Consider the following 17,627-nt stretch of genomic DNA (forward strand, 5'->3'; position numbering starts at 1 on the left):
ATGGCTCAAGATATATGTACTGGAAACCTTATTGAATAAAAACTCTACGAGAAAATATGTTGGCCAGCAAGTGGGAGGGTTTTCAGCAGTTGAATTACATTTATTTCGATCGTGCAAGGTAACCACACCTGCAGAGTGCTCTAAGTGACTGAATAAGGTAAGTTTGAAAACCAAATACTGAGAAGTGCATAGAAAAGGCCTACATTTCCTAAGTCTGAATCGGCCCCTTACAAATTAGTAACATATTGTATGAATTGGAATTCTTAACATATCATACGAATTGCAAAAACATTTCGTAACATATCATACGAAATGGATGATGTGCTACACAATTTGGCAAAATTTCCGGGGACCCATTTTGGCTCGTGAGCATTACTTTCAAAACTACTGGCTGATATTATACAAATGCTTTGGAGCATCACTTTAATGAGAGCTGACTAAATTTCTGTCTGGTAACCATTTCAGGGAACAGTGACGGTCCACGGACTGGAGGTTGAGAGACATTGATAATGTATCCACTTCTCCATGCTTTATAAAGACTCCAACACAATTATCCAACTACAGCCAACTAAATATTGATGATGATCTACAGCCGGTTGGGTTGGCTGTAGTTGGATAGATGTGTAGGAGCCTTTAGAGGATGTGTGTGCTCTTTTTTTATTTTAGCGATGTTCAAGCAATTTCTACAAAGATAAAGAATTTCCCCCTAGAAAATGTAGACCAATTTGCAGTATACACAGAATAATGGTGACTTTACCTCCTTTATCTGAAATCCTAACCTGTTTGTATGTGTGTGAAATAATTTAATGCATTTTCTCTTATTTTTCTGTATCTGCAACGCTACATGAAGCCATCACATGTAAGCCCACATGCTTCCCTTCTATGTTGATGTTGTTTACTTGTAAGGTAGCAGGTAACAGGAAACAGATGGAATGTTTACTGCAGGGTCTGTCTGGGTCAAAGGTCAAGGCTGTAGTGGTCTGGCTTTTGTTGGACAGTATGTTGTTGTGTCCCATTAGCAAGGGTGGACTGGGACCAGAATCGGTCCAGGTATTTGTTACATAATGGCCAGACCTGGCATTGATAAATCATGGCAATCAATGATCTGTCCTTGTTATAATACTGTTGTGATTATATATCTAATACTCTACTGTTGTGACCCACCCAGAGACATACAACCACATAATGCATGAACATACGCAGGCATGTTTGTGGGTCTAGGTCTAGCACTGAATGGTCTCTCTCTATTCTGTCCAACAGCGATGAAGGCAGCTGTGTTGATCCAGCGCTGGTACCGTCAGTATGTGGCTCGTATGGAGATGAGACGCAGATACACCTGGAACATCTTCCAGTCTATAGAATATTCTGGGGAGCAGGCCCAGATCAAAGTGAGACACTGTAGTCACCCTGTATATTAGTGTACAACTGCCAGAGACTTTATGGCACAGTTGGTAGTGCACTTGCCCTGCAACTACATGGTAGCTGGTTCATGCCCCTCCCCCCAACTGTTCCCCATGAATTGGTACACTACCTTCGAAGCAGTGGAGGCTGCTGAGGGGAGGATGGCTCATAATAATGGCTGGAACGGAACAAATGGAATGGCATCAAACCATGTGTTTGATGTATTTGATACCATTTCGCTCCAGCCATTACCATGAGCCTGTTCTCCCCAATTAAGGTGTAACCTCCAATTAGTATCCTCCTGTACTTCGAAGGACATGGCAAAATGAAAGTAGAAGAAATAAGAAAGTAAAAGATTGATTAACATTAGATGTTTTTTAAGAGAAAATGCAATTTTGCAGGCTAATATATTTTAATTTACGTAGCAAATAAATCATCCAAAAAGTGCAATATTAGTATTTACTTTGTGTGAGGAAAGGTTACATAGTAATTCAACTCAATCATACAGTTCCTCTGGTGAATACCTACTTATAGAATACTTTGTGAAACTTTGTTAAAGAAAATGTCTATCTCTCTCTTCTCTATGCAGCTTTACAATTTCCTTGGCTACCTCATGGACAACTTCAACCCAGCTAGCACTGAACGTAAGACTTTTCCTGCCCTTCTGTTGTGGCTTTTGTATACAATTGGGACCCTTATTTCTGGTTTCACGAATGTTGTCATATTATACCTGTGGTTTCTCCACTACAGGCAACTTAATCTCCCACATATTCAGAGAAAATGAAGTGTGCCGTGATGCAGAGTGGGAGAGGCACTTCTGCTATAAGAATATTGAGGTGCCAGAGATCTACTCAGGTCCCCGTCTTATCTTCCCTCTTACTGTGGAACAAGTGGCTGCCATGGTAGAGGCCTTCAGGAATAAAAGAGTAGGTGCATTTATGTACAGTTAGAATGAAATTGATTCTCTGTTCCTAACTATAATGCTTTAGCTTTATCACAAATCCCCTTCACTACACAACTGTTTCTCCCAGTAGCAGCTCCACTCTCGGTACGTTCTCCAACTTCTCCTGGAAACATGGAAGTTACTCCGAAAGCTGCCAAACATCAGTCGAATCTCCACCTGTCACAGCAAAGAAATCACAGTTTGTGGTGAGTAATAAATCACCACAGTTTTTTGTTGTTGTCTCGATTCACCTCATTGAGGAGAGCAACCCTTTTCAAATGTTTTTTTTTATATACCTTAAATTATACAAATAATAGTAAATGATCAACTGTAATAGTTATATCAGTGTATTGATACAGCATTGTTTCATCCAAGGTGATTTACATGGGCAGCTTGAAGACCTGCTGTTGATATTTTACAAGGTACTGTGTGTCATCTGCTACAATTTATCAGCTAATTACATATGAAATTAAATCATTATTTTTGTTGAAACTTTCCCCCATAACAGATATGAAGATATACATTTAAGATATTCATAGTCTGTTGTGTTTATTGTTTCCCCTGTAGAATGGCATGCCATCATTGGAGCGGCCATATGTTTTCAACGGAGACTTTGTTGATCGAGGCAAAGATTCCATTGAGATTCTCCTCATCCTTTTTGCCTTCCTGCTCGTGTATCCAAACGAAGTTCACCTCAACAGGGGAAACCATGAAGACCATATTGTCAACTTGAGGTATACAGTCAAAACACTGATCATGTACGAATTCAATCTATTTAATCATTTAAAAAAATCATATGTTTCAACTCTGGTATCTCTTTGCCGTTTGTTTAGGTATGGCTTCACCAAGGAGGTGTTGGGGAAATACAAGGTAGGTTTCATTTTAGAAAAGTTAAATAAATAAAGAACACATCCTGGTGAAGTGTTGACTAACACAAGATGAACTTGTAGTGGGCAGTAATATTTGACATGTGCATATAATACATATAATATATATAATATAATATATAATATAATACAGTGCATATGATATTATAAATACCTCACATGCGACTCGTGATAAGACTAAGCAATTAGCCTATTAAAATGTTTATCTGACTCCATAAATATAATTATCAATATGCAGGAGACTACAGTTGAACCATGCACAATCAAGTATTTTGTATTCAATAACATAATAATACTTTTAGAAAAAATTGTTATCTTTCATTTGCAATCAGTAGCAACTATGAGAATAGAAAGGTTCAGAACTTTTGTGAAACATCATAACACAGTTGAAAAATATATGGCTAATAAAAAATACAAATAAATGGATGGTGTTAAGAGATAGATGGGAGAGGTTGAGTGGAGCTGAAGGGTGGGATTAAAAACAAAATAACTAATGTGAAATGTACTGTGTCTGTAAATTGTATATAGGTTCAGAACTTTGTGAAACAGCACAGCTAAAAATATATGGCAAAATCAAACTGAATGGTCTTCAGAGATAGATGGGAGGGGTTGATGGTATCTGAAGGTTGGGATTAAAAACAAACAAAAGATAGCTATTGTAAAATACATTGTGTCTATAAGTATATAGTATGTATAAGCTGGAAGTAATTACGGGAGGGGTGGTAGGGTTAGGAGAAAATAATAAAGGAACATATATTTAAGAGAGATATGTATATATACATGTGTACAGATACGTGTAACCACAGAGATCATACATACTGTACCAGTTAAATGTTTGGACACACCTACTCATTCCAGAGTTTTCTTTAGTTTGACTATTTTATACATTGTAGAATAATAGTGAAGACATCAAAACTATGAAATCACACATGGAATCACGTAGTAACCAAAAAAGTGTTATACAAATCAAAATCTATATTATATTTGAGATTATATATATTTACAAAAAAATATATGGGGGATTGGAAATGATGCAGACAATTACATTGATGAAAGCTACAAACTATCTGCACTATTAAAGCTGATCCATCCCTAAAGAAAATAAAAAACTATTATGGGTTTAGCTGACTAAGATCAATGAATGGTCATGAGAAGTGAATATCAAAGCAAGTATTATTTAATAACTTTAGAAAATGAATGGGTTCTCATACAAGGCATAAAGCTTAAGTTACAAGGCAATACTGAGATCAACAAAGCATTATTCTAGCATATAGATTCTAAGGTTAATTTACAAGGCAAAGCATGGACAAAGAGATGCTTACTAGGCCAGAGGCCTAGAAGCCTAGGAAATGAGAATTGATCATACAACCTACCTCCATGGACTGGATACAGGATAAGGGAGAGAGCAAAGGCATTTAATTCCATTTATAACATCTGAAGGTTATACATTGTAGAATAATAGTGAAGACATCAAAACAATGAAATAACACATACGGAATCATGTAGTAACCAAAACAGTGTTCATCAAATCAAAATATGTATTATATTTGAGATTCTTCAAAGTAGCCACCCTTTCCCTTGATGACAGCTTTGCACACGCTTGGCATTCTCTCAACCAGCTTCATGAGGTAGTCACCTGGAATGCATTTCAATTAACAGGTGTGCCTTGTTAAATGTTAATTTGTGGAATTAGGGATCCTGAGTGGGGCAGTAGTCTAAGGCACTGCATCGCAGTGCTAGAGGGTATCACAACCGGCCGCGATCGGGAGTCCCATAGGGCGGCACACAATTGGCCCAGCATTGTCCGGGTTAGGGGAGGGTTTGGCTGGGATAGGCCGTCATTGTAAATAAGAATTTGTTCTTAACTGACTTGTCTAGTAAAATGAAGGTTAAATAAATGAGTTTCAGCCAATCAATTGTGTTGTGACAAGGTAGGAGTGGTATACAGAAGATAGCCCTATTTGGTAAAAGACAAATAAGCATAGAGAAACGACAGTCCATCATTACTTGAAGACATGAAGGTCAGTCAAAATGGAACATTTCAAGAACTTTGAACCTTCAAGTGCAGTCGCAAAAACCATCAAGCGCTATGATGAAACTGGCTCTCATGAGGTCCGCCACAGGAGAGGAAGACCCAGAGTTTCCTCTGCTGCAAAGGATAAGTTCATTAGAGTTAACTGCACCTCAGATTGCAGGCCAAATAAATGCTTCACAGAGTTCAAGTAACAGACACATCTCAACCTCAACTGTTCAGAGGAGACTGCATGAATCAGGCCTTCATGGTCGAATTTCTGCAACAACAAAAAAACACTACTAGAGGACACCAATAAGAAGAAGAGACTTGCTTGAGCCAAGAAACATGAGCAATGGACATTAGACCGGTGGAGATCTGTCCTTTGGTCTGATGAGTCCAAATTTTAGATTTTTGGTTCCAACCGCCATGTCTTTATAGACGCAGAGTAGGTGAACAGATGATCTCCGCATGTGTGGTTCCCACCGTGAAGCGTGGAGGAGGAGTTGTGATGGTGTGGGGGTGCTTTGCCGGTGACACTGTCAGTGATTTATTTAGAATTCAAGGCACACTTAACCAGCATGTCTACCACAGCATTCTGCAGCGATATGCAATCCCATCTGGTTTGCGCTTAGTGGGACTATCATTTGTTTTCAACAGGACAATGACCCAAAACACACTTCCAGGCTGTGTAAGGTCTGCTACCTGTCCCAGACCTGCTGTTTTCAACTCTCTAGAGACAGAAGGAGCGGTAGAGATACTCTCAATGATCGGCTATGAAAAGCCAACTGACATTTACTCTTGAGGTGCTGACTTGTTGCACCCTCAACAACTACTGTGATTATTATTATTTGACCATGCTGGTCATTTATAAACATTTGAACATCTTGGCCATGTTCTGTTATAATCTCCACCCGGCACAGCCAGAAGAGGACTGGCCACCCCTCATAGCCTGGTTCCTCTTTAGGTTTCTTCCTAGGTTTTGGCCTTTCTATGGAGTTTTTCCTAGCCACCGTGCTTCTACACCTGCATTGCTTGCTGTTTGGGGTTTTAGGCTGGGATTCTGTACAGCACTTTGAGATATCAGCTGATGTAAGAAGGACTATATAAATACATTTGATTTGATTTGATATTTGACCAAGAAGGAGAGTGATGGAGTGCTACATCAGATGACCTGGTCTCTACAATCACCAGGACCTCAACCCAATTGAGATGGTTTGGGATAAGTTTGATCAAAGAGTGAAGGAAAAGCAGCCAACAAGTGCTCAGCATATGTGGGAACTCCTTCAAGACTGGTGGAAAAGCATTCCTCATGAAGCTGGTTGAGAGAATGCCAAGAGTTTGCAAAGCTGTCATCAAGGCAAAAGGTGGCTACATTGAAGAATCTAAAATATATTTTTATTTGTTTAACACTTTTTTGGTTACTACATGATTCCATATGTGTAATTTCAAAGTTTTGATGTCTTCACTATTATTCTACAATGTAAAAAATAGTTAAAAAAACAAATAAAACTTGAATGTGTAGTTGTGTCCAACTTTTGACTGGTATTGTATATAGACAGCATCAGAGGTATCCTCAGTGAACAAGTTTCAGATAGAAACTATACATGGAATCTATAGTATTATTCTATTACATTCAATATTCAATGCTCTGATACTGTACCAGAGAGACACAGTTGAAGTCAGAAGTTTACCTACACCTTAGCCAAATACATTTAAACTCAGTTTTTCACAATTCCTGACATTTAATCCTAGTAAAAATGATTCCCTGTCTTAGGTCAGTTAGGATCACCACTTTATTTTAAGAATGTGAAATGTCAGAATAATAGTAGAAGAAGTATTTATTTCAGCTTTTATTTCTTTCATCACATTCCCAGTGGGTCAGAAGTTTACATACACTCAATTAGTATTTGGTACCATTGCCTTTAAATTCTTTAACTTGGGTCAAACGTTTCAGGTAGCCTTCCACAAGCTTCCCACAATAAGTTGGGTGGATTTTGGCCCATTCCTCCTGACAGAGCTGGTGTAACTGAGTCAGATTTGTAGGCCTCCTTGCTCGCAGACGCTTTTTCAGTTCTGCTCACAAATTTTCTATAGGATTGAGGTCAGGGCTTTGTGATGGCCACTCCAATACCTTGACTTTGTTGTCCTTAAGCCATTTTGCCACAACTCTGGAAGTATGCTTGGGGTCATTGTCCATTTGGAAGACCCATTTGCGACCAAGCTTTAACTTCCTGACTGATATCTTGAGATGTTGCTTTAATATATCCACTTAATTGTCCTTCCTCATGATGCCATCAATTTTGTGAAGCGCACCAGTCCCTCCTGCAGCAAAGCACCCCCACAACATGATGCTGCCACCCCTGTGCTTCACGGTTGGGATGTAGTTCTTTAGCTTGCAAGCCTCCCCCTTTTTCCTCCAAACATAACAATGGTCATTATGGCCAAACAGTTCTATTATTGTTTCATCAAACCAGAGGACATTTCTCCAAAAGGTATGATCTTTGTCCCCATGTGCAGTTGCAAACTGTAGTTTGGCTTTTTATGGCGGTTTTGGAGCAGTGGCTTCTTCCTTGCTGAGCGGCCTTTCAGGTTATGTCGATATAGGACTCGTTTTATTGTGGATATATAGATACTTTTGTACCGGTTTCCCCCAGCATCTTCACAAGGTCCTTTTCTGTTGTTCTGGGATTGATTTGCACTTTTCGCACCAAAGTACATCCATCTTTAGGAGACAGAACGCGTCTCCTTCCTAAGCGGTATGACGGCTGCGTGGTCCCATGGTGTTTATACTTGCGTACTATTGTTTGTATTGTTTGTACAGATGAATGTGGTAATTTTGGAAATTTCTCCCAAGGATGAACCACACTTGTGGAGGTCTACAATTTTTTTCTGAGGTCTTGGCTGATTTATTTTGATTTTCCCACAATTTCAAGCAAAGATGCATTGAATTTGAAGGTAGGCCTTGAAATACATCCACAGGTACACCTTCAATTGACTCAAATTATGTCAATTAGCCTATCAGAAGCTTCAAAATCATTGACATCATTTTCTGGAATTTTCCAAGCTGTTTAAAGGCACAGTCAACTTAGTGTATGTAAACTTCTGACCCACTGGAATTGTGATATATTGAATAATAAGTGAAATAATCTGTCTGTAAACAATTGTTGGAAAAATTACTTGTGTCATGCACAAAGTAGATGCCCTAACCGACTTGCCAAAAGTATAGTTTGTTAACAAGAAATTTGTGGAGTGGTTGAAAAACGAGTTTTAATGACTCAAACCTAAATGTATGCAAACTTCCGACTTCAACTGATCATTTTGGCCCCCCAGAGGGGGAAGGGCTGACCAGTCTTTGGGCATTGTCCTATCCTTGTGTTCCTGAACCATTTGCCATGCAGCTCCAGGTGACAGAGAACTCACAAATTAGGACCTTGCCCACAAGCTCACTGAAGTCTGATGTCAGTCTCATGTAGGACTGTAAATACGTGCAGGATGTTCTGAAGAGTTTGTTGACCATATGGCATTAAATCCTCTTTATCCTACTTATAAAACATCAGGAAAATCTCTTTGCTATCTAAATGGTATCTTTATTTAATACTTTGATAACTTGGAATCACAACTATAAACTGCAATTGGCTTGCTCATTGCTCAGAGCTTAAAAGGGGTGTATTTTCAGATTCAATGTGGGTCATTCACTGACTCCTCTGCGTAACGTCCAGTAAATGGATTAAGAGGTTGCTAAATAAGATGACTTAAGGTCATCAGTGTTCTCTCAATGTGCCGGTTACAGGTTACAGTGAGTCAGGATGATCAGTGGCTTTACTGTACTTTCGCCCACGCAGCAATGCACTCTTGGATCTTTACCCAGATTCTAAACATGCATCAAAACAGTACAGCTAAAGTGATTATTTGTTTACACTGGTTTAAAAGCCAGATCAGTTTGACATATATTTTTTAAACACAATTCCCAACTTTGCTGGCACATATAGGGACAAAATGTCACACTCCTCTCATCTATTCAACAATGCAGTGATTGATTATAATTGTAGTTAATTTCCCTTGTCCTCAGATGCACGGCAAGAGGATCCTAAAGCTGCTTCAGAAAATCTTCAGCTGGTTGCCCCTGGCAACAGTCATCGATCAGAAAGTGTTGATCCTGCATGGGGGCATCTCCAACACCACGGACCTCTGCCTCATAGCCAGAGTGGACAGACACAAAGTGAGTGAGACTTTCTCTAGACAAGTGTAGTTTCAATCAATCAATCAATCAATCAATCAATCAATCAATCAATCAATCAATCAATCTAAAATATGGTGGCACATACACTGTACAAACACATGAAGAAAAGGGAAAACGGTCCATTTCCACAGACTGACAAAGAGGACAGATGTAAATGTTAATAAATTATTTCATATAATTGAAATAATGCCTTTGTGTTCTCTCTCCCTCCCCGTTTCTCTATCTCTATTTCTATGTCGTCTCCCAGTACGTGTCAGCCCTGAGGCCTCCTAAGAAGAGGACACAATACCCAGTGAGTCAGTCCTCTGTGGACTTGGACATGGAAGACGACCTGTCAGGCATCAAGAACAACCAGCGCCGGGTCTCCCTGATCAAGGCCAACTCCTTCGGACCCCGGGATGGCTTCCAGCGCCGCTCACTCCAGGACTTTTCCGGCAGGGTCCCCCGGACCGTTGACGAGGAGATAGAGGTGCGGCGGAGGCAGTCCGTCTTCATCAAGGGCGGCTTCAGCCACAGTCAGGGGGAACTCAACACCCTGGCCGTCTCCTCGGCGTCGCAGGAATCCACCGACACAGCAGACACTACTGTAGAGGAGTGGAAACAGGTGAGGAATTCCGGCTGGGGATGTGTTGCAGACTAGAGAGGTGGTTTGGTGAACTGTGCCGTGTGATGAGTAACTGTAACCTTGTCTGAGACCTGACGACTTTAGCCTTTAGCTTTATACAGGTTCGATACTCGGTCAGTTACTCATGATTGGTTGTTAAACACCACCTCAGCACTAGGAGTGCTCTATCCTCTGTTTGTGTATGTCGCAGATTGACATTTATTGTCATGACTCTTGCCCTTGAGCCAGAACTGAGAGGTTTCCACGAGATCAAAGGTAGGCAACCCTGGTCCTGGAGTGCCACAGGCGTTAGATGGACCAGCTGCAAAATTGTCTATATCATATAAATTAATGAAAACAAAAATATTAGTTTAAGGCATTAGGGATTTCCAGTGTGGTTAAGGTTAGGGTTAAGGTTAGGGTTAGGTTTAAAATCAGGTTTTATGACTTTATGGCTGTGCCAGTTAGTCACCACTCTGCAGAGCTGCCTCCAGGGCAAGACTCATGACAGTAAATGCCAACCTGCTTACAGTCACTTACTTAGTCACTGGTAGACAGACTGTAAGACAGAGGACCGTTAATCCGTCAACCTGAATAACAATCTTGCTTTCCAATTTGCCATCTGTCTTACAAGCAGACACGTTTCAGGACAAACCCTAATTTTACAAGATTAGCCAACTACATTTTGTTCTCTTCCCTTTAACTCAATGGTGAAGGTTAATGTGTCTTACAGTACAATAGTTATTCAACTGAATCCATCACATTATTTTAAGGAAAATCTGTCTCTTAAAGGGTGAACGATTGTCAGCAGTATGTAGTATATACTCTGATATAATATAAGCGCTGGCTAAAAGTAGTGTACTGTTTAGGGAATAGAATGTCATTTGAGATACAGCCATGGTCTTCTCACCTCTATATCTACTTATAGCCCTATACCAGTCATTTGTTTACTGTCATTTTTGTTTTCCTTATGATAGCCTATTGTAAAGTCCTTGGGTCTGACAAAAATGCTAATAATTTTACAATGTATTATTTATATGACTAGATTCTGGACCTACTGTGGAGTGACCCAATGTCTCAGAACGGCTGCATACCCAATGAGGTGCGGGGAGGAGGCTGCTACTGGGGGCCAGACGTCACCCAGGACTTCCTGGATAGACACAACATGCAGCTCATCATCCGCTCCCACGAGTGCAAGCAGGATGGCTACGAGTTTTGCCACAACCGCAGGGTGAGAACAGTCAGGCTAAATGTGTCTAAGGGTTTACATAGGATGGGTAAGACTAGGGCCTGTATCCAAACAGTGTCTCAGAGTAGGAGTGTGGATATATTACACTTCCTCCTGTCCATATAATCATATTCATTATGATCTAAACGGCAAATCTGATGTCAGATCAGCAATACTCTGAGACGTGACCTGATCATAAAACACTCTAGACCCTCATTATACGCTATAAGTAGGGCCACAAGTTTGTCCTCGTCAGGTCATGTGGCCAGGAACAATTCCTGGCCTTGGTTATGGCATATTTTGAATGCTAAGTCCCATTTATGCCCACTATGCCCACTGCCCTGTCGTGACATAAGCCTACACTAAAGTCTTATCTCTTATCTCACAGAGGGGAGCAGTTGCTCCACCATACTTTTCAGCTAATATTCTATAAGAGTAACAGGTGCTGGTAATCAGCTCCGGTGAGCTCCTGCCCAAGTCAAGCAAGGGTTGTAAAGCTGCTCATTTGCTTTAGTCAGCCTACATTTGTGTGCTTTGAAAGTGCAGTACGAGAGGTTTCTGGAAACTAAAACACTGCTTTTCACTGTTTGGTAATTCTGTATTGTTTGCAATTTGTACAACAGGTCCTCACCCTGTTCTCTGCCTCCAACTACTATGAAGTGGGCAGCAACAGAGGGGCCTACGTGAAACTGGGACCAGACCTAGTGCCTTATTTGATTCAGTACCAGGCTAGCAGTATGACTCGAGAACTCACCCTCAGGAAAAGGTAAGCTACAACAGACAATGGAAAATGATTTCGATTAATAAGATATAGATTATTAAATTGACGTGGACAGAGTTTGATCTGCTCTCCCTGTCTGGACTACAGTGTGGGGAAGGTAGAACATTCAGCTCTCAAGGTCCTGCGGGAACAGCTGTTTGCACACAAGTCTGACCTCGTCAGTGCCTTCCAAGAGTTTGACAAAGACAAAACAGGTGTCGTATAAATTGACATAGCCATGTTCCTCCAAAGGATTAAGATTTATGTGATTTAGTACAATTTATACCCTTTAATTGTTTATACTCATATTTCATGAGATATAATATCTTATTTTGTGGTTGTTTTTTTGGGGGGGGGGGAATAGATCAGCTATGAAATTAGCAGATAAAATGTAAGTCTATCAAATAACATTACTTGCATCCTTTCAGAGAACGAGAATGAGTTCTCCAACCATGGCAGGGGGTGGGAGAAAAAAAAAGAATCCAAAAGGATGCAAGTAATGTATATACCAGCGCAGTCAAAAGTTTGGACACACCTACTCATTCAAGGGTTTTTCTTTATTTGTACTATTTTCAACATTTTCTATTTAACACATACGGAATCATTTAGTAACCAATAAAGTGTTAAACAAATCAAAATCTATTTTATATTTGAGATTCTTTTATTTTTACCATTTTCTACATTGTAGAATAATAGTGAAGACATCAGACCTGTGAAAAAACACAAATCAAAATATTTGGAAGGAAATTCCACAAATTTACTTTTAACAAGGCACACATGTTAATTGAAATGCATTCCAGGTGACTACCTCATGAAGCTGGTTGAGAGAATGCCAAGAGTGTGCAAAGCTGTCATCAAGGCAAAGGGTGGCTACTTTGAAGAATCTCAAATATAAAATGTATTTTGATTTGTTTAACACTTTTTTGCTTAATGTATATATGTAAGTGTATATATATATATACACAATTGAAGTAGGAAGTTTACATACACTTAGGTTTGAGTCATTAAAACTCATTTTTCAACCACTCCACAAATTTCTTGTTGACAAACTATAGTTTTGGCAAGTCGGTTAGGATATCTACTTTGTGCATGACACAAGTAATTTTTCCAACTATTGTTTACAGACAGATTATTTCACTTATAATTCACTGTATCACAATTCCAGAAGTTCAGAAGTTTACATACATTAAGTTGACTGTGCCTTTAAACAGCTTGGAAAATTCCAGAAAATGATGTCATGGCTTTAGAAGTTTCTGATAGGCTAATTGACATAATTTGAGTCAATTGGAGGTGTACCTGTGGATGTATTTCAAGGCCTACCTTCGAACTCAGTGCCTCTTTGCTTGACATCATGGGAAAATCAAAATAAATCAGCCAAGACCTCAGAAAGTAAATTGTAGACCTCCACAAGTCTGGTTCATCCTTGGGAGAAATTTCAAAACGCCTGAAGGCACCACGTTCATCTGTATAAACAATAGTACGCAAGTATAAACACCATAGGACCACACAGCCGTCATACCGCTTAGGAAGGAGACACGTTCTGTCTCCTAGAGATGGATGTACTTTGGTGCGAAAAGTGCAAATCAATCCCAAAACAACAGAAAAGGACCTTGTGAAGATGCTGGGGGAAACCGTAACGAAAGTATCTATATATCCACAGTAAAATGAGTCCTATATCGACATAACCTGAAAGGCCGCTCAGCAAGGAAGAAGCCACTGCTCCAAAACCGCCATAAAAAAGCCAGACTACAGTTTGCAACTGCACATGGGGACAAAGATCATACCTTTTGGAGAAATGTCCTCTGGTCTGATGAAACAATAATAGAACTGTTTGGCCATAATGACCATGGTTATGTTTGGAGGAAAAAGGGGGAGGCTTGCAAGCTGAAGAACTACATCCTAACCATGAAGCACGGGGGTGGCAGCATCATGTTGTGGGGGTGCTTTGCTGCAGGAGGGACTGGTGCACTTCACAAAATTGATGGCATCATGAGGAAGGACAATTAATTGGATATATTGAAGCAACATCTCAAGACATCAGTCAGGAAGTTAAAGCTTGGTCGCAAATGGGTCTTCCAAATGGACAATGACCACAAGCATACTTCCAAAGTTGTGGCAAAATGGCTTAAGGACAACAAAGTCAAGATATTGGAGTGGCCATCACAAAGCCCTGACCTCAATCCCATAGAAAATTTGTGGGCAGAACTGAAAAAGCATCTGCGAGCAAGGAGGCCTACAAACCTGACTCAGTTACACCAGCTCTGTAAGGAGGAATGGGCCAAAATTCATCCAATTTATTGTGGGAAGCTTGTGGAAGGCTACCCAAAATGTTTGACCCAAGTTAAAGAATTTAAAGGCAATGCTACCAAATACTAATTGAGTGTTTGTAAACTTCTGACTCACTGGGAATGTGATGAAAGAAATTAAAGCTGAAATCAATCATTCTCTCTACTATTATTCTGACATTTCACATTCTTAAAATAAAGTGGTGATCCTATCTGACTTAAGACAATTTTTACTAGGATTAAATGTCAGGAATTGTGAAAAACTGAGTTTACATGTATTTGGCTAAGGTGTATGTAAACTTCCGACTTCAACTGTATATGTGTATATGTATATGTATGTGTGTGTGTGTGTTAAGCAGTCCCCTCCTCCCTGTCTCCAACACAGGGCAAGTGTCTCTGAATGACTGGGCTACGGCGGTAGAGAGTGTGCTGCGTCTAGGCCTACCCTGGAGGATGCTGCGCTTTCAGCTGGCCACCTGCAAGACCCCGGGGGGCATGTTGGACTACCAGGAGTGGTTCCAGGAACTCTCCATAAAAGAGCCACAAATGGAGGTAATGGCATGTTACATCTGTCATTTAACTTCCATATTGACAATACTGATCAAATCCTTGTGGATGTACATACTTCTGTCCCAACAGGCTAATTGTGTTTGTCTTGTCCAAGCATACATGGTTATATAGCATTCTGTGGGAACACAGCTGTTATGTCATGACACACCTCTTATTTCAAAACCTGATGCCATAGAAAATAATTGGTGTCGTTCTATAGAGTGTTCACAGACAACTCTCCCCTTGATTGCCTATGCAGCACATCGATCAGGGTTTGCTGGAGACCTTGTACCGCCATCGCGCCACCTTGGAGACCATCTTCAGAATAGTGGATTTAGACAACTCAGGTAACAATACTCCTTTACTCCGCCTTCATTCCATGTGTTGTTTCTTCAGGTGAATGTTTTGATCGCACAAGACATGACGTCAGCTACCGGTTACCGGTGTTGACTCAGTTATTTGTTTGGGACGCGTAGTTTGCATACGTACGTATGTAAGTACACTCAGACACATGTCGTACTTATTGAGGCCAACCTCCCTGTAGTCTGTCTGTGGGGTGTTAAAGCTAACGTCAGCAGTAGGTGGTGGCTGATTTAGGATTAACATCCAGCCAACTGACGCCAGTCCTGCTACTTATCTCTCCCCTCATCCCACTGGCTCTCCATCTCTCCTCCCTTCCCCTCTCCTCCATCTTTCCTTCCCCTCTCTCCTTTCTACCATTCTCTCCTGCCTCTCCCTCCCCACTCTCTCCCCCTCCTCCCGCCTCCCTCCAGGGTTCATCACAATGGAGGACTTCCGTCAGACGTGGAAGCTGCTGAGTGCCTTCTTAAAGATGGAGATCACTGACGAGGCTATCTCGGACCTGTCCGTCACCATAGACACCAACCAGGACGGCAACATTGACATCGATGAGTTCATGGAGGCCTTCCGGCTGACAGACAAGAAAAGCCGGCTGGAGAGGGGAAAGAGCATGTTCATGGGGACCACCACTGACCTGACCAAACTGGAGGCAGACCCCAATATATGAGTGATTAGTGGGACTGGAGGGGGAGCCCAACAACTATGTAGTAGTTTGAATAAGTTTAAAAAAAAGTGCAGACACTATCCACTCAAGACACTATCCACCCAAGACCAACAAACTACTACTAGTGGGAGAAGTTCCGTATGGAGAGAGAGAATGTAAGAGACTGCTTGTTTATTACCTCAGGGGCTATGGAGGTAGCGCACAAACAAACAAGCCAACAAGCTGCTTTGATCATTGACGCACATTGAGACACTGACACTATGTAGTGTTACAGCAGTGTCGATTAGGCTAGAAGGTTGATAGCAGACAATCTCCTTGGTGATTAGAGAGAATGATTGGATTTTATTTTCGTCATAGGTTGAAGTTCAAGAAGACACTACAGAGTGATGTAGTTTTGGATTAATTCAGTATGTATGCAGATGCAGAGGCCAACAATAAATATACACAACGTCGTCAAAGTTTATGTCCTTCCAAGCGGAGTGACTTGCACATAATTTGAAACTTTCAAATATGAAAAACATTATATTTTTGCCAGGTTCATGTAAATAGATCCGGACTGTTATTGGTGCCTTAGTGATAGAATAGGGAAAACATTCCATCATTTTAGTGAAACTCTTATTAATGTACTGATTGAATCGTGTCATTGCCAACCTGTCCACCTGTTCACTGGATGTGGCAGTAAGGTTATATATCTCCATGGGGACATTGGTCCTTTCCAGTGGCGACCAGTCATTCAGGGCAGGTGGGGCTGTTTTGAGCCCCAACTGTTATTTATTTATATATATATATATATATATATATATATATATATATATATATATATATATATATATATATATATATATATATATATATATATATATATATATATAGTACCAGTCAAAGGTTTGGACACACCTACTCATTCCAAGGTTTTTATTAAATGTTTTGACTATTTTCTACATTGTAGAATAATAGTGAAGACATCAAATCTATGAAATAACACATACAGAATCATGTAGTAACCAATAAAGGGTTAAACAAATCAAAATATATTTTAGATTCTTCAAAAAGTAGCCACCCTTTGCCTTGATGATAGCTTTGCACACACTTGGTATTCTCTCAACCAGATTCACCTATAATGCAGTCTTGAAGGAGTTCCCACACATGCTGAGCACTTGTTGGATGATTTTCCTTCACTCTGTGGTCCAACTCATCCCAAACCATCTCAGTTGGGTTCACGTCGGGTGATTGTGGTCATCTGATGCAGCACTCCATCACTCTCCTTCTTGGTCAGATAGCCCTTACACAGCCTGGAGGTGTGTTGGGTCATTGTCCTGTTGAAAACAAATGATAGTCCCAGTAAGCGCAAACCAGATGGGATGGCATATTGCTGCAGAATTCTGTGGTAGCCATGCTGGTTAAGTGTGCCTTAAATTCTAAATAAATCACTGACAGTGTCATCAGCAAAGCACCCCCAGCCCATCACACCTCCTCCTCCATGCTTCACGGTGGGAACCATACATGCGGAGATCGTCCATTTACCTACTCATCAGACCAAAGGACAGATTTCCACCGGTCTAATGTCCATTGCTCATGTTTCTTGGCCCAAGCAAGTCTCTTCTTCTTCTTGGTGTCCTTTAGTAGTGGTTACTATGCAGCAATTTGACCATGAAGGCCTGATTCATGCAGTCTCCTCTGAACAGTTGATGT

The 17,627-nt window shown here is 40.5% G+C and overlaps 1 protein-coding gene across 1 annotated transcript; it reads left to right on the plus strand.

Annotated features, from left to right (window-relative positions):
* The first annotated feature begins 1,153 nt into the window (after window positions 1-1,153).
* Window positions 1,154-16,694, plus strand: ppef2a (protein phosphatase with EF-hand domain 2a). Its single transcript, XM_014172300.3, has 15 exons — window positions 1,154-1,388; window positions 1,991-2,045; window positions 2,152-2,327; window positions 2,436-2,550; window positions 2,720-2,766; window positions 2,912-3,078; window positions 3,178-3,214; window positions 9,315-9,464; window positions 9,733-10,089; window positions 11,135-11,320; window positions 11,941-12,083; window positions 12,186-12,292; window positions 14,748-14,914; window positions 15,171-15,258; window positions 15,685-16,694. Exons 1-15 carry the CDS (start codon window positions 1,206-1,208, stop codon window positions 15,936-15,938), a joined length of 2,232 nt encoding a protein of 743 aa, XP_014027775.2. The 5' UTR covers window positions 1,154-1,205; the 3' UTR covers window positions 15,939-16,694.
* The last annotated feature ends 933 nt before the right edge of the window (window positions 16,695-17,627 follow it).

This window comes from Salmo salar, chromosome 24, assembly GCF_965601325.2.
Source record: "Salmo salar chromosome 24, fSalSal1, whole genome shotgun sequence".
NCBI lineage: Eukaryota > Metazoa > Chordata > Actinopteri > Salmoniformes > Salmonidae > Salmo > Salmo salar.